The 23,711-nt window shown below is 40.9% G+C and overlaps 1 protein-coding gene and 1 pseudogene across 1 annotated transcript in view; both read left to right on the top strand.

Moving 5' to 3' along the window:
• dnajc24 (DnaJ (Hsp40) homolog, subfamily C, member 24) overlaps nucleotides 1–8,912 on the top strand; it is a 14,568-nt gene extending 5,656 nt beyond the window's left edge. Inside the window, exons 4-5 of the mRNA XM_088417804.1 lie at nucleotides 3,825–3,893; nucleotides 7,571–8,912. Coding sequence (XP_088273930.1) covers nucleotides 3,825–3,893; nucleotides 7,571–7,752 — 251 coding nt within the window. The 3' untranslated portion in view covers nucleotides 7,753–8,912. The remainder of the gene's footprint in view (nucleotides 1–3,824; nucleotides 3,894–7,570) is intronic.
• A 7,172-nt stretch (nucleotides 8,913–16,084) lies between these two features.
• On the top strand, nucleotides 16,085–20,180 carry LOC148421820 (uncharacterized; annotated as a pseudogene).
• Nucleotides 20,181–23,711: the final 3,531 nt, after the last annotated feature.

Below are 23,711 nucleotides of genomic sequence, written 5' to 3'. Positions count from 1 at the left end.
ATTGAATGTGGCAACTCCAAAACGATAAACCAAACCGTATTTCAATTTAATGCTCGCGCTGTCCTGCATGTTTTCCTGTTTTCTCTCTCAAACACACCTGAATCAAATGATTAGGATTATTCTCAAGCTCCAGCAGAGCTTGTTGATGAGCTAATGGTTTAAATCAGGTGTGTTAGGGAGAGAAAACTGGAAAACATACAGGACACTGGCCCTCGAGGGCTGGAGTTGCCCACCCCTGAATTAAAGTCTAATCTGTATGTGATCAAAGATTATTACAATGGAGAGTTTACACTTGAAATATAATTTTATTATAAAAGAAACCTAGGTAAGACGTTTCCAACTGTCTGGCGAATGTCTGCTCCTACTGGTCTCTCTCTGCCTTCACAATGTGTGTGTATGTGTGCGTGTGTGCCTTTTACTGTGGGTGCGCTTCATGACCAACACAAACATGCCTGTGGGGTGGGAGTTGGGGCGGGAGTAGATTAAAACTCACACAGGCCGTATAACTCATGAAGCGCACCCCGGCGCTGCTGTTGTCCACACAGCCAGGAGTCAGAAATGGAGGATCAAAGACGATGTTCACCAGACCGTTGGAAACCTCTTCTTTAGATTTCTTTGATAATAAAATGGTATTTCAAGTGTAAACTCTCCATTGTAATTATCTTTGATCACATACTGATTAGACTTTAATTCAACGTCCGGGCCACTACTAATATGACCGGAGCTGCGCAAGACTTCAAAAGGCCTTCATGATGTTCTTCTTCCGTCAGCAGTCGGTAATCCAGATTGCTAAAGCAGTTTACATTCAGACGATCGTTTTATTACTAGCCGTAACAACTCGCTTCACTGAATTGCCAAAGGTGATGGCAGCCGTCTTTGAATGTTTGCCTTGTCCTTAATGTAGCGAACAGTGGATTCGTTCACTCCCAAATGCGGGCCACGTCTGCGTAACTTACCTAACCCTCCCTTCGAGAACTATCACCTTGTCAGCAGTTGTCATCATTTTTTGATGGTGTTTAGGCTCAGTACAAGCCTTCGCGGGAGCAGCACACAGGGGAGCTACTGCAAAAGTTGAAGTCCTGAATCCGCGTAATTGAAGACAAATACGCGATGTGGCAAATCCGCGATAGTGAAACCGCTAAGTAGCGAGGGTTCACCGTATAGAAATGTATTCATATAAACTTTATACACAGTCCCTCGTCATTGTCATTCTTACTTTTAAATATGTTTCTCTGTTGCAGGAATTATCTTTCACACAGTTCAAACACTAATTAAAGCCTCAGCAAAGTTTAACACTAATTATTCATGACTCAAAATCATTATCACAGTCAAAGTGAACAACATGATAATGACTTTTATTCACAACTGAACTGTTAAAACCAGGTGTGAACATTTGTTCACCTATTCACTCATTTATTTAATTCACTCAATTATTAATGACCAGGAGGTGTGTCTACTCATCCATTTGTGCATTCATTCTTTCATCAACTACTTGATACAATACAAATATAATAAGCTTCCTTCATCTTTGCCCCCATAATGTATGATCTTATCTGTTTTGATTATCTCTATTTTTATATGACATGCACACGCACACCCGCACACACGCACACACACACACACAGTGGCTGAAATAAGTATTAAACATGTCTAACAGCCCAAATATGCAGAGCAAGATTGCAGGATTCTTTAAAAATTAAATGTTTTTCTCCATTTCTGTGTTCATGTTAAATCCCCTCCTCTATTTTGTCCAAAAGGATTACCGATCATTACATGCATCCATTCATTACAGAATTTGATATATTTGAAAAAGTACAGCGTTAATACGAACACCAAAAGGGGGGAAAAAAATCTGCTTTTGAATAAAAGGAATTTTCTGGTATCAATTCACCTTTAATCACCATGAGCTGTCTGCCTTTTTCTGGGTTAAAGTTCTCAACTTCATGTCTGAATTCAATCAAGTACAGCACACACAACCAATAAAAAGTGTAATCTAGAAATGTCCAAAGTCCGGCACGGGGGTCAAATGCGGCCCGTGGTCAATTGCCATCCGGCCGGCAGCCAACGTCATAAAATCAATAACATCTTGCCAGCATGGAGAATTAATGCATTGGGCAGCAGCGCTGGCACCTGCGTGTGCTAAATGCTGCCATCTATAGGTTCAATTAGGAACAGCAAATTAGTATTAGTAATTGTCTGTATGAGCCCCTTATTTTCTAAAATGGCGACAGTCAACAAAAGGAGGAAAGTTGAGCTGCAGTGTGACGCAGTGAGCTGCGGTCAGCACCAGCAGCTTTATATCGCCAACTTTTACTGACAGCTGGATAAGGTCAAGTTTCCGAGAGATTTGAGCATTTGGTAAGAAAATGCTAATATTGTTTGGGTCGACGTATTTGTGTGAGAAGACATTCTCGGTTATGAACTTAAATAAGAGCCGTGTGAGGACACGGCTAACGGACTCTCACAAGATATCGTGCGCATCCATACGACTGCCTTATAGCCACACCTGGCCTTTGTCCTACACTCCAGATCTGTTTCATCCATCACACTCATGCGGACAAGTCAATTTTCATTTATGAGAAGTCTGAAAAAGTTTTTTTTTTTAAGTTTTCACTCCAGAATAATAAACGTTTAAAAATCCGATCAACGTATATAGTTACTAATTTCATATTTTAAATGAGCCCTGCACTTATGTTTTAAATGCGCCCTGCACTTGTTAATACGTATGACTATTACTTGCTCATTTCTCTGTTATTGTTTTTAAAAATTCTATAAATATTAAACTGCCATGGTGAGATATGTTTTTATGTTTCAAATGTAATTTGCACCCAAGAGTACAATTACTTCTGTTCAACTGTTACAAAAAAAGTTGGCGTTAAAAAAAGTGAATAAGTGAATATTCAGTTTCAATATTTAATGTCAATTCAATTTTGATATGCATGTTTCATATCAACCAAAACACATGCTTAAGATAGTGTAAATGAAAATAAAAAAGCAAATGTTAAACACAGAACGGCTCGCTGAAATGTATTTAAATTAATTGTTGCTGTATGTAAAGAACGCCTGCCAAGGTTGGCCCCCCTACATTTTTAACACACCAAATCTGGCCCACTTTGCAAAAAGTTTGGACACCTCTGGTGTAATCAATTCATAAAGGTTTGCTTTTTTCAGTTCATGAATAATATTTTAGTGAAGCACCACTGTATCTGTGTTTATTTTTACGATACAATATACTTCATTGTTCCTCTTGGGGAAATTTGTCTTGAAATCATCAGCTGCCGCAAACATGAGAAAACAAGCACAAGACAGCAACCAATATACACAGACAACAATTTGCACCTTGGTATTACACATGTCCCATGGACATAAATATTGCACAAGCAGGATTTGTTTGTAATACATATTACACAGAAACATTAAAAAAAAAGTGATACCACCATAGAGCAGTTGTGGTGCTCCAGTAAATTCGTAAAGCGTTCTATGTATCCTGTAATTAAATGGTGACCAGTACAACGTGTGGGCTTTCTTTTGCCTTTGAGCTGAGTTCCAGCTTCCCCCAAGAGGTTGTAATTTTCATGATTTTACTAACATAAGTGTTGTAATCTCTTAAAATCACTTGGAAGAAGACAAACAAGACAACGACAAACAAAGTGATTTGGTTCTTAAAAAAATGTTCTTGTATAAATTCTTTGAATGATCTCATTTTTGACATTCAAATCCAGTTTGGCCTTCTTATTGTTTTGTAGATGACCAGCAGATTTAGCACATGAAAAGAACATATCTGTTGTGTGCATAAAAGTTGTCTGTTTTTCTTTCCCCTTCAGCTCAAGAACTTCAACAGGACTGGCCAGTTGACTCAATAGTCTTACTGGAGGACATGACGTGGGACCGTGGTTAGTACATATGAAATAATGCGTAACCTGATTACAAGCTATGAGCTATGGTTCACTCAGGTTTTTTTTTTTGTATTATTATATTTTGCTCTGCTTGCAAGCAAAACAGCGGATAGAAGCATTGTGTAGTAACAGCGGTCCTAACACACTTCACGACAAGCAGTGGTTTGGCATGTGGTGAGCCACTTTAAAAAAAACTTCTAAGGTGTTTATTGCCACTTAAAATGCATGGATATTGTCAACTAAACATAAAGCACATTTTAAAAACAACCATTTGGCTTTTACCTGACAACGAGATCTTCCAGAGCCATCATTTTGACAGCTTGTGCTCTCGCAGTGTCATCGCCTAAATTAAAATAATTATTGCTTGCAGCGTGAGTAGCTAATAAATATCGAAATTTGAGACTTTTTATATTTCATAGGCACCGATCTAGGCTGCGCTCACAGTTTCAATCTATATCAGCTATCCAATGACAATAATGGCATTCTATCTCATTTTCAAAGAGCAACCGAAGGGAGACGAAGAGTACTGTATTTTCCGCACTATAAGACGCACCTAAAAGCCTTAAGTTTTTTTTAAAAAGCTGATGGTGCGCCTTATAATCAGGTGTGCCTTATATATGGATCAATATTGAGATTGGGATTCGTAGATGGAGAATGAACTGATAAAGTAAGCTTTACCTGTTCCTTTTGTGTGTTTACAGTTGGAACAAGTTTGGTCATATTGACATTCAGTTATGCTATTGAGAGTTTGGAGTTATTATTTAAGTTATTATTGTTATTACTTTGAGTATTACTATATTGTGATTGAAAACATTTTAAAATATATGTCATTAATTGAGGGTGCACCTTATAATCTGGTGTGCCTTATATATGGAAAAAGTTTTAAAATATGTCATTAATTGAGGGTGCGCCTTATAGTGTGGAAAATACAGTACTGACTAATTGGTTTATTGGCGACAAGGGACAGGCAGCCTCACCTCATCCAGGGCAGAAACCCCAATTAGACGCAGACAGAATCTTCGTTGGCAGAGCAAATCTTCTTACCGAGCAAGCGGGGTTCTGGTTGCAAGGGCAGGCATGGTCGAAACCAGGGGTTAGTCTGAGGATTGGTAGAAAGCTAATTATTAACAATCTGGCAGAAAAAGGCAGGACAGTAAAGCTTATACTAGGTGAGTAATTGGTTACACCTGACGGTGATTAGGCTTATTGAATGGAATAAAGTCAGACAGGTAGGTGAAAGACAGTGAACTGGCTATAACCACTAGGTGGAGCTATATGTAGTATACTAAAATGTTTAGGTCGTGATTCTATATACAGTGCATGTGAAGTTTGGGATTTTTTTTGCTGAGTTACTTTGCATTTTGTGTTTTGTGACAATTATGAAACGCAAAAGTTTATGGGGCACCCCAGTCATAGAATATTTTTTGACCAGTTCTCGAGATTGTACAGCCCAACGAAGTTACTGATGACCCATCAAGGACAAGGGGGCAAATATAAGACCCCTTTAAATGTAAAAAAAAAGGCCAAAAATGCACAGCTCATATTCTGGACAACCTTGCACATAGTCGCAATAGACGTTTTTATAGGTTTCAATGCCCAACACGAGGCTACCACTTTTCATGGACCTAGGTGAAACGTTCAACTGGGGCTGCTTCCTTAAAAATTTGTAGAGGGTGCTACTGAGCCATTTTGTTCAAAAAAAGAAAAGAAAAGGCAATTACAGTGGGCCCCCAGTTCACGAGATTAATCCGTTCAGCGGTTGGTATCGTAACGCGAATTCGCCGTATGGCGGGCAATCCAAACCTATGTTGATTTGCTAATGCATGTAAAACCCCCACGTAAAAACATGAACATTGTATATACAATTAAAAAACATAAATTAAAAAATATAGAAAAGATTTATTTACTTGTATGTGACGAGCTAGTTATGGTCATATTCACTAGTGAGGGTAGCCTAGCCTAGGCTCGGCTACCTTCTTCGTATTTCCTGATTATCTCCAGCTTCGTTTCCATATAAATCATCTTCCTACTCTTTCTTTAACATCACTAGCAATCTTCGGACCCATGGCTCACCCATTCAAGTTTGAATTAAGCAGTAAAACACAATAAATACAGTGCGTCCCCGGTTTACGAACTCCCTGTTTTACGAATTTTTCATCTTACGAACGTGGACCGCGGCGATGCTGCTATGCTATTGGTCAATTAAGGTCACAGTCCCGGTCTCAGTCACGGGGATGCGGATATGCTATTGGTCGGCGTCACGTCAGTCACAGAAATGCCGATATGCTATTGGCCGAACGCCTTCATCTAGCTTGATGGCACAGCTGGTCGGTCTGTTGTGAAGACTTTGCAAACTTTATCTGTTAGACATGGCTTCTAAAATTGCAAGTGGTGGTAAAGGAAGAAGTAAGAGGATGATGACAATAGAAACGAAGCAGGAGAGAATAAAAAAATACGAAGGAGGCACACGCATAGTTAACCTTGCTCGTGAGTATGGCCGTAACCGCTCGGCAATCTTCTAAGGGCAAGAATTTCCTTGCCAGGGGACGGACCTCGGCCAACAACAAAATGGAGAGGCTTCTTCTATTATGGATTAAAGAGAAGGAAATCGTAAGTGATATGTTCTTGTTTGAGAAAAGTTCTAGTTTAAGAAAATAAATAAATAAATGCTGCGGGTTCTTCTCTGCTCCCCTCCGCCTCCACCCAGCTCAAGTCACGTCGCCCCAAAGGTAAATGTCATTTTTCTTTTGTATATTTGTTATTTAATTTAACTGTACAGTAGATTGTCACTAATTTTTAATATGTGTATAAAGTCGTGATGTTTTTACCTAAGGTATTTGCACGCGTTGCACGCATTCACTAATTAACATAGGTTTGCATTGCCTGTCATATGGGCAATTCGAGTTACGAGCATAGCCGCTGAACGGATTAAGTTCGTAACACGGGGGCCCACTGTAGTTATTTTAAGCATTCACGCAATCCAGTCCGTAGCATCCTGCCATTTTTACAGTGACGCTGACCAATAGTTCAGTATCTTATGGAGTTGTGACGCAGACCAATATCAGACCAGCATCTGAGTGACGTGTTGCAGCGCGGGCAGTTTGACAGGACCAGAAAATAAGAGTAATTACCTAAAAACACCTGAATATGGAGACAAAACAGCACAAATACAGCCAAACCTTAGGGTCATGACAGTTGTTTTTTAAGTAAAGCGGGAAGAGTACTCTAAAGAGGGGACGGAAAAATGTCGCAAATCACGTCGTAAGCTGAAAAAAAATAAGGCGGGGATGCTGGGGGTCCACTGCATTTGCAAGTCTTGATGCGCGTGCAAAGTTTCACGAGTTTCCATGCATATTAAGACCCCCCCCCAAATTAGCACTTTTCTTGACAAATAACTTGTTGCCATGGCAACAGTTTTCTTTAACCGGTGGGTGGCACTACCACCACAATGAAAAAATGTTTAAGATATCTGACATCTGATATCGCTTTACCAACATTCTTAATCATAAATCCTACAGAAACCTTTATAAGCTTTTGACCACACCTGTATAGCTTTGATTTGATGTGTGACCCTCTGGGTACAAATTAAAAATATATGTGATTGATTGATAATTTGTATTGCTTTCTTATATTTTGTAATTGTTATATGTATAATTTTTTTTCTTCTTCTTCAGATGAGCATGTATATACATACTGCTGCCGCTGTGGGGGACAATTCTTCCTTTCAGAGAAAGAGATGACCTGGAGGCAAGGGAATGGTGAAGAAAAAACTAAAGAGAGCCAATATGTGATTGTATGCTGTGATACTTGTTCTCTCAGTGTTTATGTCAAACTAACTGTAACTCCTCAATCATAATACTGTGGCAGGCATAGGGAATATGGCTCTCACCCAACAGATCTGCAAGTGGAGATGTGGTTGTCTTTTTTTTCTTGTACTTGTTCAGTTTTACTAGTTGGCAGTCTGAAAATAGATGCGTTTACAGTCAGCAGTGTGTGCTCCTTTATTTAATGACATTGATGACCCTCATGAAACCAAACTGCAGAACTGCATCACGGATCTAAAATTGTAATGTACAGTGAACCCTTGGTTAATTCAACATCCGGGCCGGTACGAATATGACCGCAGCTGCGCGAGACTTCAAAGGAAAGGGATTCACTATGTTTTTCTTCCGGCAGTTGGCAATCCAGGTTGCTAAAACACCTTCCATACGGACGATCGTTTTATTATGAGCCGTAACAACTGACTTCGCTGAATTGCCAAAGGTGATGGCAGCCATCTTCTTAATGTTTGCCTCATCCTTCTTAATGTAGCGAACAGTGGGTTTGTCCACTCCCAAATGGCAAGCCACGGCCACAGCTACGGGTCGCTGAAATGACGTATTACTCTTATATTATACATACGTAATGAAAAAAAACAATCTACCTAGTCGTGAATCCGCGTAATGGGAAAAAAAGCCGCACTGTAGGGAATCCACATAATGGAAAAAAAAAATCTGCGATGTGCCGAATCCTCGATACTGGAACCACGAAGTTGCGAGGGTTCACTCTATTTGCTTTGCTCAGCTAAACAAATGCCACAAATGAAGATGAGAATGTTGATAAGAACATTGGTCTGCCTTGAGACTTTTCTATTGTAATATGAAAAGTAGTGTTGTTCTGATACCCATACTGGTATCAGATTAGGTCCCTATACTGCATTAAAATGGTGGAATTTTTATTGGCAAGTACAGTCCTAACAAATGAGCGGCTGATGCCATTTTCCATTACTAATATGCAGAGGTGGTGGCACTTCGTCAGCACTGATGTGTCACTGATGGTCACCCATTTTGCTGACGGACCGATGAATGACGAGAATGCTTAAAAAAAAAAAACAAAAGTGATACGTTATACTGTGATCTATATTCATCTGTTGTAGTCGTCGGGATAAACATTACGTCAGATCTCCATCATATGTTGTCAGCCGGCCTTTTTGCTTAAAATTGCTGAAATTAAACTGACTTCGATGTTTATCTGCTATATTGCTGCATCTTTATTGTTCAAACGGCAATCAGTCAATGTGAGAGTCACTTTAGTGCTGCTGCTGCTCTGAAAGCCACATCATGCTTCTCACTTTGTATGTAATAAAACAAAAACAAAGATCGAGCACAAACGTATGAACTGTTAAACCATTTCCGAAACATTATTTCGGGTGCAGCCCACACGGCCCGGTACGGGCCGATGGTTGGGCACCGCTGCGTTAGAGTACAGTACTACCAATCAGTGGAGAAATATGTTCAGTTGAGTGAATGAACTGTCTTGGATCAATTCACTACTTGTCATTCACAGCAATAACACAGCTGACTTTACCAGAGATTTGTTAGTAGTTGCTCCATGTCTTAGTCCTGTCATGGAAATATAACATTTTGGAGCTTTGAGCAATGTTACAAAGTTAATTCTGACCTTAAATACCGCCAAAGGGTTATCTTTTTCCCTTTCTTAGAACTATTTCAGTATCGGCATCAGCCGAGCGGATGAAAAGGTTTTATGAGACGCATGATGTTGTCAGAGCAACAAGGCAAGCCCTCGTAGTACCTCTCCACCACCCCAATGCTGCCTCTACAGCGTAAACTCACAACCCCCATTATCTGAGCAGCTGTGCCTATTTTTACTTTCGGTTTTATACCGGAGTCGGGGAGAAGATGATTTGAACCGGGTAAACAAGTAAACAACAGCATTTCGTTTATTAGTTACTAGGTTTTTTACTGAAGATAATGTCAAAGGGGTGAAAATGACAAAGAGCCAAACAATCAGCAGGCCTTTGTCATTGTGATCCTTTCTCGGAGGACTGCTTCATAAACCTTGGCCAAAAGTGAATTTGCTATAAACTACAAAAGAAAGCCAGTGAGATTCCCGCAATTGCACACACTGTAGAGGTCCTAGCTAAACGTGTTAGCTTTGTTGTACAGAAAGGAAACATGCATTGGATGCATTTATACAGCACATTCATGGTTCTTTTCCAGCTAAAAATGTCCTATGTTTTTCAATAGGAAGTACTGTTTACACGAACTTTTGAGTTTCTTGATTATGTAAATTCACAGTTGCATACATACACTTAACATACCTCAAGGTTATGTTAGATCTTTTATTTTGAAAGAGTGTATTGTTTCATGGCTGGTTGACTTTAGAACCACTTCATGGAGGTGGTGTCAAGCTAGCGAGCGGCGCGGTTTCAGTGAAGAAGACGATCACTTCCTTGTGGCGCTATTTACACTATTTCATAAAAACTTACATAGCCAATGAAGGTAAGATTATATATATATATATATATATATATATATATATATATATATATATATATATATATATATATATATATATACCCTACTTTGCGGTTAATGGGGGGTGTCAACCCCCCGCGAAGTAACTAAATATTACTTAGTTTGTTGAGAATTTGTTCTCAGGACTGGTTATCTGCCTCAAGACTCCGGTGAAAGAGTACGCAAGTCATCACGTTGAACTTAACATTTATTTTGGCTCATGTATGGTGTATCATGTAGTGTCTGTTGAATAATAAATGAACAACAATGCTCAAGTCAGTCAACTAACATAAACACTTGCCGAACTTTAATCTATGAATTTACTGTATTTTTAGCCAACATTAGCGGGTTAGCATCAACTAACAACAACTACTAACTATAAGGTGCAACCGCTACACAAACGAACACATAAACAGAATAAACACTCATCGCTTACTAAACATAGGCAGTAGCGTGCGTTATCAACATAAATGATAAACTATAAAGATGAGCTTACGTTGTCATTCACTACGTCACCGTAACAAGCCGAATGAAGCAGAGAACGTAAAACAGGAAACGGAAATGCAACGTGACCCGACAAATTAAAAGTATGCATTTCAAAATAAGAAATCAAACGTCACAAACTCTTACGCTTGAAGAATTCTTAACACAGTTATTAAGTAATATTTAGTTATTTGATGAATACAGTACTGTATTATGTACTTTTTTGCTTTTTTTCATTTTGTTTCCATTTTTGCGCTTTTTTAAAATTATTTTTTATTTGAATATTTTAAATTTTTCCAGGAAAAACCCGCGAAGTACTGAGACCGCGATATTTGAGACCGCGAAGTAGGAGGGATCACTGATGGCTCACCTCATGAGGGAATGAGTCTGCCTAAAGGGATGAGGTTGAGCGACTGTCAGCTTGAATTCAAGATAACTACTTCACTCTGAAGACCAGAAAGACAAAGGAAAACATTCCTGGACTTGTGCAAACACAGCAAAAACCTGGCCCCACTCATCATCACTCATCATTAACCGGACCTGCATTGAAATTCTCTGACGACCTCTCCTGGACCATCAACAACACAACGTTGGTGAAGGAGGCCCAGCAGAGACTCCAATTCCTGAGAATGCTCAGGAAAAAACAGCTTGAGGAACAGCTGTTTGTGACCTACTGAACCAACATTGACAGTGTCGCATCATATTGTGGTCGAAGTGATGCACTGCAGCCAACAGGAAAGTGATGCAAAGTGTGGTCAACACCATCTAGATTTTAGAAAATCACAGGATTTTCTCTTTCCTCCCTGGATGATATTGCCAGCTATTGCTACCTAGGCAGAGAGAGGAACATTGTCAGACACAGCTCATCCTGGTCATAAAGCTTCCCTCTAGTTGGCACCACTGGGCTCAAAAAGCTGGGCAAACGGATTAAGAGATAGCTTTTTCCCCCAGAGTCATTACCACTCTGAATAACAACAAACCAGGAACACACTGAAAATAACAATTGCACTGTGTGTAACTGATTTTTAGTCTATAATTATTTATTTGCGCCAATTGGAGCAACACTCACAATCTCATTGTACACTTGCTATTTACTGTAATGGCAATACAAACATTCTATTCTATTGTGCAAAGACCTTTATGCTGTACTTTATCGCCGTCCAATCAAATTCTTTTGTTTTACAGCAGTTGTAGTAAAACACACACACACACAAAAAAGGAGTATAGACGATATGAAAAGAATAAATACAAATCTTTGCAGTAGAAATGCATTCTGTGACCCGACAAAATTATACTGCGACCCTACAGGGGTGCCAAACTCTCAAGTTGGGAATGGGTGGCCTAAATAATAGAGCTATTCTCCTCTCAGCAGGACTGCGACAGACGCACAAAAGAGATAAAGACTAGTAATGACTCTGGTCTCTCTGGTCATTCAACCTGCAAAGGTCACAGCTGACAGAGACTGAATGATGATCATCTGTCATCATTTATCCCCTTTAATCATTGCGGGTATGCAGCCCTTCTCGCAAAGCTCAAAGAGATATGCCAATGAAAGTTAAAAATTTGACAGAAGTGGCTCGAAATGAATTTTCTGAATCCTGCAACTAATTATCTCTCCCCACCCCTAACTTCATCTCAATCAGCAAAAGTGGTCAGCAGCATTGGAGATTATACAAACTGGGGGTGGAGGACTTGACAGCTGATGTTTAAATGAAAGGTTTGGTCGAATATTTATGTGACAGACAGAGACTCACAGAGATGTGCAAAGAAACAAAATCACTTTCACCAGCATGCCACCTGCAATTAGAATTAGAATGCTTTAGATCACCTTTCAACTGCCCCCAACCGACATTTATCAGACAGGCCTGTCTGGCCACTCTCAAAACCATTCAAACTATTAATCACTGTTTTTTATTTTTGTCATTTGATTTTTATTTTCTTTAGCCATCACAGAGAATCCACATGGCACCCAAGCCCATGTTGGTTACAAATACAGTATGTTTCCAAGGAGGCATAAAACTGAGTGTTGTTCTCATTTTACTTCTAGAAAGTGTTGAGTCCCTGGGACTCGCAATCCTAAAAAACCCAAACAGAAACGTTTGCAGTGTATGCTTTATCTTGATACTCATTGACTACGACTATTTGTAGACTATAGGAATTGTACAGTGAAAATGAGTGTTAGCTTACCTTGTCAGTATTGCTAGTCGTGAAATGCTAGCAGATCTACTGTGGAAAGCGTCAGCATATCTTCTACGCTCGCCACGAGTCGCCTAACCTCTTGAGTTGGAAGTGGCTGATCATTGCGCCTCCTTTGTTTTACTGTGTCTCCACTCTCAATCCTCCTAATGCACCACTCTAAATGTTTTGTCAAATTATTGGTGCTATTCGTGAAGTGGACTGCTCTTTAGGTGTCGCGCACAAAGTGCACCTAACTATTCTATAATTCTTATCTTTATCTCTAATGAACTGAAATTAAAGGGCGTATGTTCATCTTGTGTACGTATTGTCCATATTCAAGCAGTCGTCTGCTGCTACCCCACTCTTCTCTGCTGTGGTAGGTACTAATAACAGAAAGTAAACATTTTGCCCCGGACTTTTCTCCTCCGATCTCACTGTTTTCACAGTTTTCAGGCTAAAAATGCATTGCATTACTCTCATTTGTACAGAGTAAAATATTACTATATTGTGTGTGTAATGCATTACACTACCGCATTACAGCAAAAAGTAATGCATTACAGTAATTACTTTTGTGACAGGCATTACAGTAATTACATTACTTTGTAATGCATTACTCCCAACACTGCCTGTAAAATATAACACATTAAAGAGAAAGTGCAATGTTAGCTGCTTTAGTCTTGCTGGCTTTATTAAAAAAAAAAAAAAAAGTGTCTTGTGAAGCGTAAAACCTCATCACGTCACTGATTTCTTTTTGTCCTTTTGCTCAGTCTACTGTTTATGTTCCCATACCTAATAAAACACTGATTGTTCTTGTACAGTGAAGTCAATTATATTTTGATAAGGTAATGGTAATCTATTAAAGATTTCTACTATAACGAGGGTAAAATTGTATATCCTCATCAAAACGTTGTGAACTCTTATGCCCTGAAACTTCACGACTGAAAATGAGTCCCACTTTGGTCCTGTACCAAGTACCTAATTTTTGTCAATATATGTGTGGGGGGGGTGAAATAAAATTCTCACTGTCCCTTTATAAAAGGAATAATATGATTTCATATTAAATGCTAATAAAAATAAAAGTTATAGTTGATAATAATAAAAATACAAAAAATAGCACCATTGTATGTTTATGTATAAATATTATATACAGTACTTGGGTGGCACCGGGCTTGACTGGCGCATGTCTCACAGTCCAGAGGCTGTGTGTTCACTTCTGGCTCCAGCCTTCTTGTGTAGAGTTTGCATGTTCTTCCTGTGCCTATGTGGTTTTCTGCTAGATGCTAGATTTATTAGACTCTACAAATACTCCTTAGGTGTGTTTGTGAGTATATATGTACATTTGACCGGCAACCAGTTCAGAGTGTACTCCCTCCTTGTGAAAATAATCAGTTAATATAATGGATGGATGGATGCAGTACTATATGAATATGATATTTTAATATTTGCTGCAGTGTGACCAATCGAGGTTAGATGCAAAAAGATGATTGCATGACCCCCTATGGAGTAAGATCGCTGCCAAAAGGACGTATCCGTGTTTTCAAATAGACGTATGCGTGTTTCACCATTCGTATTCGACCTGTCATTTGAGTACGACATCCCGTGAGACATGCGTGTTTTACCGTCCGTGTGAGTACGACTCTCGCGAGACACAAATACAAGTCTTTGCGTGAATCTCTCCTTTGCACGCATGGATCTGTTTTTGGGTTTGATTCACTGGCAATGTCAGTCGAAACAGAAGGTTTCAATGGCTTCAATCTTAAGGATAATGTATGTGAAATTTATTAATGCACAAATGGAGGTTTTTTGGCCCGTTCGTGGACATTTAGGGCAATTAATGGGGGGGGGGGGTCGTAAATTCAGGAAACTTCTGTAACAGTTAGTTACCTCTGGTGTCAGAACTAAGCGCTGCAGTTAATTTGGAAAATAATTGGTTTGATGAACACGTGGAAGCTGAATTGGAATCCTATTACGAAATAAAGATTTTTTTTACAAAATAGTTTTTTATATTTATTTACTTATTTGTTTTTATTCTGACAGTTAATCCCTTACCAATTAATAATTTATATTTATAATGTTCAAACAATATATGGATTTGAGTCACAGGTCATCGGTCAGTCCAGTTTCATGAAATAATTTACAAATAAATTGGACATCCATAATGCAAACAATCAGCTGTTGATGTATTGATTTTTTTTACCTTTATTTAACAAACAGAATGATATACAAAATAGCAATTGCCTAGACTTTTAGTCCTAGTTTCAATACAGCGTAATTGCCAAGGGAACCGTACACATAAATTTACAAATTGAAGCAAATATATAAAGTATATGTACATTATCCAAACAGATAAGCAACCAACGAATAATTAAGGAAACAATACAACATAAATGAAATGAGACAGAAAAAAAAAGATCTAACAACGAGACAATCTATGTTACATGGGGGATTTCCTTCATGATATTGTAAATTACTTGCACACTTGATCTTTCAATAAACTTCAACGTTTTAATAAAATTACTAAATTCCATAATAAAAAAAAAAATCAGGACGGGGATACATTTGTCAAACCTTTGCTTTTGGATGAGAAATTTGGCCATACATAAGATTATATTTACAGGAATTTCAATTTTCTTATTCAGAGGTATGACACCAAATAGTATGTGATCGATTGAAAAATGAGCTGGAAGTGTTAAGGATAACCCCGAGACACGAGTAGGTTGAGGACCCCGACACGACACGCAGGGTCCAGCTTCAATGATTTATTAACAAAAATCGCACGGCAAGCGTGGGGGAAAAGGTGCAACAAAAAGCGAGACCAAACGGGTCTAAACGATTAAGTAGTCTGGCACAAGGGGACGAGGTCAGCAGGAGGACAATCAAAAAACTAGGAACAACAAAAGAGCCCGGAGGAGTAGCAAAAGGCAAACGAGCAACGAAGCAAAAAGCACAAGGAAAAGTGCAAATCAAAACGCGCGACTGCAGAGACTCGGGATGAGAAAGCGCTGGGAACGACTAAGGCTTCAATGAAAAGTGGCTCATGGAATAACCCGACGATTGTCCTCCTGCGCCAGCCGTCTTAAGTAAGGCCTTGATGACGATGGTCGTCAGGTGCGCGGCCAGTGTCCCCGCCCTCTCGTCGTGGCAGGAGGACCTCGCCTACACCAAAAAAAAAAAAACATGATAAGCCAGGGGTGTGACAGGAAGTGATTCAAATTTAGGAGAGATCCAGAGATGGAGGTATTCCCAAATCGTTGTATTATTGGACATGAAAAGAACACATTTCAATTATCATTTTTACAGAACGTGCACATGTCTTCAAAACTAAAAGGTAAACGTAATAATTCTTTAGATGGGTAGATATCATTCATAATTTTAAAAGTGTGTTTCTTCAATTTTGGGGGCTACTGGAAGTTTCAAATACAGTACATCGTTATTAGTTTCTTAACGGCATTCTAAACAAATTTAGTATGAATCCCATTTTGTATTGTATTTCTGGAAATATTATTTTCGTAATGTTGACGTATGGAGTAAGATCGCTGTCAACAAGACGTATGCGTGTTGATTTATCGCAGATCGACTGACATTGGCTGGTATCTTGAGGTGACGTCATCCCGATTTGCATATTCAACTGAAACCCAGAAGCATCCAAAAGGAGAGATTCATGCAAAGACAGTTATTCGTGTCTCGCGAGAGTCGTACTCGTACGAATGGTAAAACACGCATGTCTCGCGAGTGTCGTACTCACATTACTGCTCAAACACGGATACGGATGGTGAAACACGGATATAAATTTGGAAACACGACTACAACTTTGAAAACACGGATACGTATGGTAAAACACGCATACGTCTATTTGAAAACATGGATACGTCTTTTTGACAGCGATCTTATTCCATAACCCCCCCCCAAAAAAAAAAAAAAAAGCAGCGTACTTGTGAAAATGTAATACCCCGTTGGGTGCTACTTAATTGGCTGTTGCATGCAGAGCCCTAGGGGGTCTCAAACCTTGTCAAGTCATTAGCGTGTTGTTAGCTTGTTATTAGGTTAAAGCCCTTTTTTTTTACCTCTTCAACTTAATGAAAGTCATTGAACCACTAAGTTTTTTATATAAGTAGCTTCAAGTGTGTTATTTTGTGTGTGTGTGTATATATATATATATATATATATATATATATATATATATATATATTTTTTTTTTTTTTTTTTTTTTTTTAACCCATTAGCAGCCGGGGATACCACTGGCTGCAAGGTATATCAAGGAGGCAAGAGAATACGTTTTTGAAAGGGAACTGCTAAAAAGCACACCCAGGGAAAGAGTCTCATGAAAGGTGCACTGATTACAACACAATAAATGAAAAGCAGAGAACAATGGTACTTCTACTTATGAATTGATTCCTTCCGGAACTCATATTGAAATTTTACCTGTAATTAACCTAATCCATTCCAAGCCCCCCAAAATGCTCCTAAAGCATTTAGATAATTATTTTTAAATTGTAAAAAGGCATAAAAAATAACAAATACATATTAGAATCACAATAGTGCATAGTAATCAAAATATACATATGTAATAGCATGTAATATATATATATATATATATATATATATATATATATATATATATATATATATATATATATATATATATATATATATATATATATATCATGTAATATTTAAAAAAAACACTCCTAAAGTCAAAGTAATTTTTATTACACAAAGGAATCGAAATTATGTTTCTCACTATCCTCTGCGTTTTGCATGTACAATAACAAAGTGCAGGGGCACAAGACGAGACAATCCTGATTCCCGATTCTTAATAGTAACATGGAGTAAGTTAGGGCTACTTTGCCTAGTGCTGCTAAACTAAAAACTAAAACTTAAAATGAAAACCAGGTATGGCAAGAGTACCCCAAGACATAAGTAGCAGCGTATGACAAGACAATCGAACAGGACGAGACAAAGCAAGACAACTCTGATTGTGGTTGTCCCAGCTGTGTGCATTTGAGGTAGTTGTTATAGTTGTAAGAGTAATCGCTAGTGCAATAGAAGTATAGTTATAATATAACTATACTATAACTATTTATATAAATATGGCAGCAGCAAGTCTGTGCAAATTTTGCAAATGCATGAGCAAAGTGTGAGTTTAGGTGTGTGTGTGTGTGTGGAGGGGGGGGGGGGGGGGGGGGGGGAGTTCAGCAGTTTCACGGGTGGAAAGGGAAGAGAGTTCACCAGTCTCATGGCCTGGTGAATAAAGCCGTTCCTGAATCTGGTGGTGCAGGGGCAAAGACTCCTGTACCTCTTTCCGGAGGGCAGGAGACTGAACAGACTGTGTGCAGGGTGACTTGTATCAGTGACAATTGTGATGGCTTTGCGGCTGAGGTGGGGGTGTACAGGTCTTGCAGGGAGGGGACACCAATAATTCTCTCAGCTGTCCTTACAATGCATTGTCGAGCCTTCCTGTTATAGTGCAGTGCAGCTCCTGCCCCCCACGGTGAAATGGTCCTAAACCATTTAACTTAATCATATTAATTGTAGCAGTTGACAATATGCAGTTCACTTGTTTTGCCTTGAGGTGCTGGTCTGTTGGTGATGAGTGCAGAGAAACACCTCTTTATGACGTTTAATTTGTATGTTTTTGTTTTACATTTGTTTTACAATTGTTTTCAAGTCCACAGTAGCAGTAATATATTATATTTAGTAATAGTATTAAATTTAGTAATAGTAATATAGTGTATATTAGCATTATATATATTTATTTTTGGATTATTTTGAGCATGTAAGTTTATATAAATTTAGTTTGGAGTCATGAAAAGTGCTTCCTTTGTGATGTCATTGCTAAAGTGCTAATGACGAGGTAACAACGCTAAGGTCAGACGCGACAGCCCAAAGTGGTATGTTACATGTGTGTCTTTATGTGAATATGTACAATGTTAGCCATAGCTAATGTCAATTTATGTTTGTTGGTTCCACAGTGTAAATTGTTGGTCGAAGCGTGGATGAAACTGTCACAGTTTACAAGTTCAGTTGCCTCATTCTCTGTCTCACCACATCTGCTCAACTTCCCTGCCAATCAGTACAAAGCACAAACAGCTACTGCTAATCACCTGCTTGGTCACGCTCTTCCAAAACTTTGTCTCTATGCATTATGCTGAGCAACATACCTGTCTCCGCGTTTTCTTGGGTCTGCCATCTTGTCCCTGTGTCATAAACGTGTCAAGATGAAAGTGTAAGACCGGTTCCGGGCGTTGCTGCTTTTTTAGTGCTAGCTGGATAGATGAACGATATTTTTCAATTTCTATTTTGCTATTTTTTATTCCACCACCCGTCGGACTTGTGTCCGTGTTTTTCTTTCCTTTATTTTTGAGGACTGTTTCCATTCTATGTTAGCTTTTGATTCGCTTATTCTCCAAAAAGCTCCTAGCACCGTTCGTCCTCGTTTGCGTGCAGCTCTGCTAGCGTAAGTATTCACTTGGCTGTACTAAGGTAAACATGGCTTCGTGCAGCTCCACCGCATTGACACCTGCACCATTCTCATGGAGAGGCTTTCTTTCCTGGAGAGACCTGTCCGTCAGCTAGCGCAGAGTAATTTATAATCGTAGATCAGACGGACACATCTGATAGTACGGGCCGTAGCCCTCCCGCTAGCCTGGTTAGCATTATCCCTATGCCGCTAGCGTCGGCTAGTGCGGGTTGTAGCCTACCTGCTTGTCCGGCTACATTAGCCCTAAGCAGGCCTGCTAGCCGCGGTGAGCCTGTTCAGACACGTAATCGTTTTAGCTCCCTTGTTAGGCACACTCCATCTCAGTCTACTGCCTCCCACACATTAGTTATAGGGGACTCCATCACCCGTGACATTAACCTTAAAACACCAGTCACTGTAATGTGTATTCCTGGGGCCAGAGCACCCAACATTGAAGCTACTCTTAGGGAATTGACACGTAAGAGGCCTAGACACCGGCGTAGTGCAAACAACACTAGTTACTTGAATACATTGATACATCTCGGTTTCAATGCTACGAGAATGAGGCAGTCTGAGATTACAAAGAAGAACATAGCTAGAATTTGTAATCTTACTAGAAAGATGAGTCGGCATCGAGTAATTGTCTCTGGCCCTCTGCCTGCGAGACTCAATGATGAGAGGTTCAGCAGATTATTCTTGCTTAATCGGTGGATGTCTACTTGTGGAAAGCAAGGTTTCCAGTTTGTAGATCATTAATCCTCTTTCTGGGGCCGGCCCGGCCTGCTAAAGAAGGACGGCCTTCACCCTAACTGGGAAGGCGCCATCACTATTTCTAGAAACACAGATTACTGTTTGAGCCTTCAATGACTTCTCACGTTAGAACATGTTGGGTGGCAGGTGAGTAGCGAGCCTGCTAGAATCAAAGTCAAGTCAAAGTCAAAGTCAAGTTTATTGTCAATTTCTTCACATATGCTTAACATACAAAGGAATGGAAATTGCGTTTCTCACTATCCTCTGCGTTTTACATGTACAATAACAAAGTGCAGGTGCGCAAGACGAGACAAACCTAAAGGCTAGATACTTATCTATAGTAATGTAAAGTGCACTATGTTTGATCTACTTTGCCTAGTCTTGCTAAACTAACAACTAAAACTAAAAAACTAAATACGAAAAACCGGGTATGGCAAGAGTACCCCGAGACAAGACATAAGTAGAAGCATATGACAGGACAATCCAACAGTACGAGACAAAGCAGGACAACTCTGGCTGTGGTTGTCCCAGTTGTGTGCATTTGAGGTAGTTGTTACAGTTCTAAGTGTAATCGCTAGTGCAATAGAAGTATAATTATAAATAAACATGGCAGCAGCAAGTCTGTGCAAATTTTGCAAGTGCATGAGTAAAGTTTGAGTTTAGGTGGGGAGCCAGCTAGGTGTTTCTTCTGGCTGGGGCTGAATGTGAGGGAGAGGAGTGGAGAGAGAGAGAGTTCAGCAGTTTCACGGGTGGGAGGGGGGGAGAGTTCAGCAGTCTCACGGCCTGGTGGATGAAGCTGTTCCTGAGTCGGGTGGTGCGGGAGCGAAGGCTCCTGTACCTCTTTCCAGAGGGCAGGAGGCTGAACAGACTGTGTGCAGGGTGGCTTGTATCGGTGACAATCGTGACGGCTTTGCGGCCGAGGTGGGCGGTGTACAGGTCTTGCAGGGAAGGGAGTGGAGTACCAATAATCCTCTCAGCTGTCCTCACGATGCGTTGTAGTGCCTTCCTGTTGTAGTCGGTGCAGCTCCCGCCCCACACGGTGATGCAGCTGGTAAAGATGCTTTCGATGGTTCCTCTGTAGAATGTGGTCATGATGGGTGGCGCGGCACTTGCCCGCTTCAGTTTGCGCAGGAAGTAGAGATGCCGCTGTGCTTTCTTGGCCAGAGATGCAGTGTTGGTGGTCCAGGAGAGGTCATCGCTGATGTGCACCCCCAGGAACTTGGTGCTGCTCACCCTCTCCACGGCAGCACCATCGATGGTCAGTGGGGGGTGTTGGGTGCGGCCTCTCTGAAAGCTGACGATCATCTCTTTGGTCTTGCTGATGTTTAGCAGCAGGTTGTTGTCTTTACACCATCCGGTCAGAAGCTCCACTTCTTTCCTGTAGTGGGTCTCGTCGCCATTGGAGATGAGACCCACCAGTGTTGTGTCGTCAGCAAACTTCACGAGGTGGTTGGAGGTGTGGGTGTCCGTGCAGTCATGTGTTAGTAGGGTGAAGAGGAGGGGGCTGAGCACACAGTCTTGTGGGGCCCCCGTGCTCAGGGTGATCCTGCCTGAGATGTTGTTGCCAACTCGCACCACCTAAGGCCTCTGGCTGAGGAAATCCAGCAGCCAGTTGCAGAGTGAGGTGCTGAGCTGCTGCTTTCCGGGTGTTGATGGCGGAGAGTGTCCTCCTCACGCTGGCAGCAGACAGGCACAGAGGCTGGTCGTGCGGAGGTGGTGGTGTTTTCTGTGGGCAGGTGGTGTTCTGTTCCTCAAAGCGTGCAAAGAAACTGTTTAGGTTGTTGAGCAGAGTGATGTCGCTCTCACAGCTTTGTGGTGCAGGTTTGTAGTCTGTGATAGCCTGAATGCCCTGCCATAGGCTGTGTGCATTCTTGCTGTCCTTGAAGTGAGAAGTTACCTTGTTTGTGTATTCTTGTTTGGCTTTCCTGATGCCACGGAACAGGTTGGCTCTTGCTGTTCTCGGGGCTGATTTCTCCCCAGCTTTGAAGGCCTTGTCTATGGCCCTCAACAGCCTGTGGACATCTCCGGTTAGCCATGGCTTCTGGTTGGCCCGTGTGGTGATCCTCTTGATGTGGGTCACGTCGTCCATGCATTTGGTGATGTAGGAGGTCACCGTGTCTGTGTACTCCTCAATATCTGTGATGCCGTTGTAGGTGGCTGCTTCCTTAAAAATGTCCCAGTCTGTTGACTCAAAGCAGTCCTTTAAGGCTGAGGTCGCCTCCTGTGGCCACACCCTTACTTCTTTTCGTACAGGTTTGATGGCTTTCACTCTTGGTCTGTATGCAGGCATTAGCATAATAGTGAGGTGGTCAGAGGCGCCGATGTGGGGGAGGGGGGTGGCTTTCTACGCTCCTTTGTGCTGAGTGTAAACACAATCCAAAATGTTATGTCCTCTTGTTGCAAAGTGGATTTGTTGATGAAACATCGGGAGAATAGTTTTGAGATCAGCATGGTTGAAATCCCCCGCGAGGATGATGAAGCCGTCTGGTTGCGCTGTTTGTTGTTCACTGATAGCCTGGTACAGTTCGTTCAGCGCCGCACTTGTGTTGCTGTTGTTAGTTGGGGGGATATAGGTAGCGACCAGCAGTATTGAACTTATCTCCCTTGGCAAGTAAAAGGGGCGACACTTCACAATCATGAATTCCGCCAGGGGTGAGCAATGTTTGTATACTACAGTGGCATCCCGGCACCACGCTTCACGGATGTAAACACACACGCCACCAACGTGCGACTTCCCCCCCTCTGCGAGAGCCCTGTCGGATCTGTAGCATGTTAGCTGCTCTAGATGTATAGCGGAGTCCGGAATGTTACTATTTAGCCAGGTTTTCGTGAAAACTAATACACAACAGTCACTCACTTTTCGGTTTGCTGATCTCAGAAGTCGGATATCGTCCATTTTGTTGTCCAGTGAACAAACGTTCGCCAAAAGAATAGATGGTATGGCCGTGCGAGTTGGGTTAGCCTCTAGCCTAGCTCGAATACCTCCGCGCTTGCCCCGCTTTCTCGTCCTGGCGCACCGCTTCCGGCGCCTCGGGAGGGGTAGCAGGCGAGTCCGGTGAATTAGCAGGCCGGCGTAGCAGTCCCAATTCCCTTGGCGAGTTCTCCAGTTCCGTGTTTAAAAGTTGGCAAATGTTGCTTCTCCAGATTTGTAAGAAGACTCGTTGACTGTACGCGTATTTTGGCGTAAACTGACCGGAAAAACTTTCAGACAAACACTTGTTTGACAAACAAAACAACGCATTGTCGGAAGAGCGAGTGGCCGCTGCGTCTACACGTGCCGCCATCTTGTGACCTGGTTCCAGAATGGATGTGGAGTTGTTAAGGCTGGCACTAGGCTGGACTGTTACAACACACATTGTATACCTATTCTAGGTCACTGCAATCCACGCACTGTTTCAATACCTAATGTTGAATCCCCTAGTGATACGTTTTCTGCTGAGGTGGTGATAATTAAGGAAAGTAGCCATGCTTCCTTATCCGGTCGGATTAGTGACATAGTACCTAGGCGGAAAATTATTATTAATACGTGCGTTGTAGCCGTCAACAACCAAATTCCTACATTACTAACATTGCAACAAGGTTTTAATTTCTCAAAATACAAACCAACCCCGCGCGGTGGCGCAGTGAATAGCTTGTCCGCCTCACAGT

The sequence above is a fragment of the Hippichthys cyanospilos genome, chromosome 6, assembly GCF_059441005.1.
Source record: "Hippichthys cyanospilos isolate Australia breed blue-spotted pipefish chromosome 6, RoL_Hcya_1.0, whole genome shotgun sequence".
Classification (NCBI taxonomy): domain Eukaryota; kingdom Metazoa; phylum Chordata; class Actinopteri; order Syngnathiformes; family Syngnathidae; genus Hippichthys; species Hippichthys cyanospilos.
The sequence above is the reverse complement of the archived record's forward strand: the minus strand, read 5'-3'. Positions and strand labels throughout refer to the sequence as shown.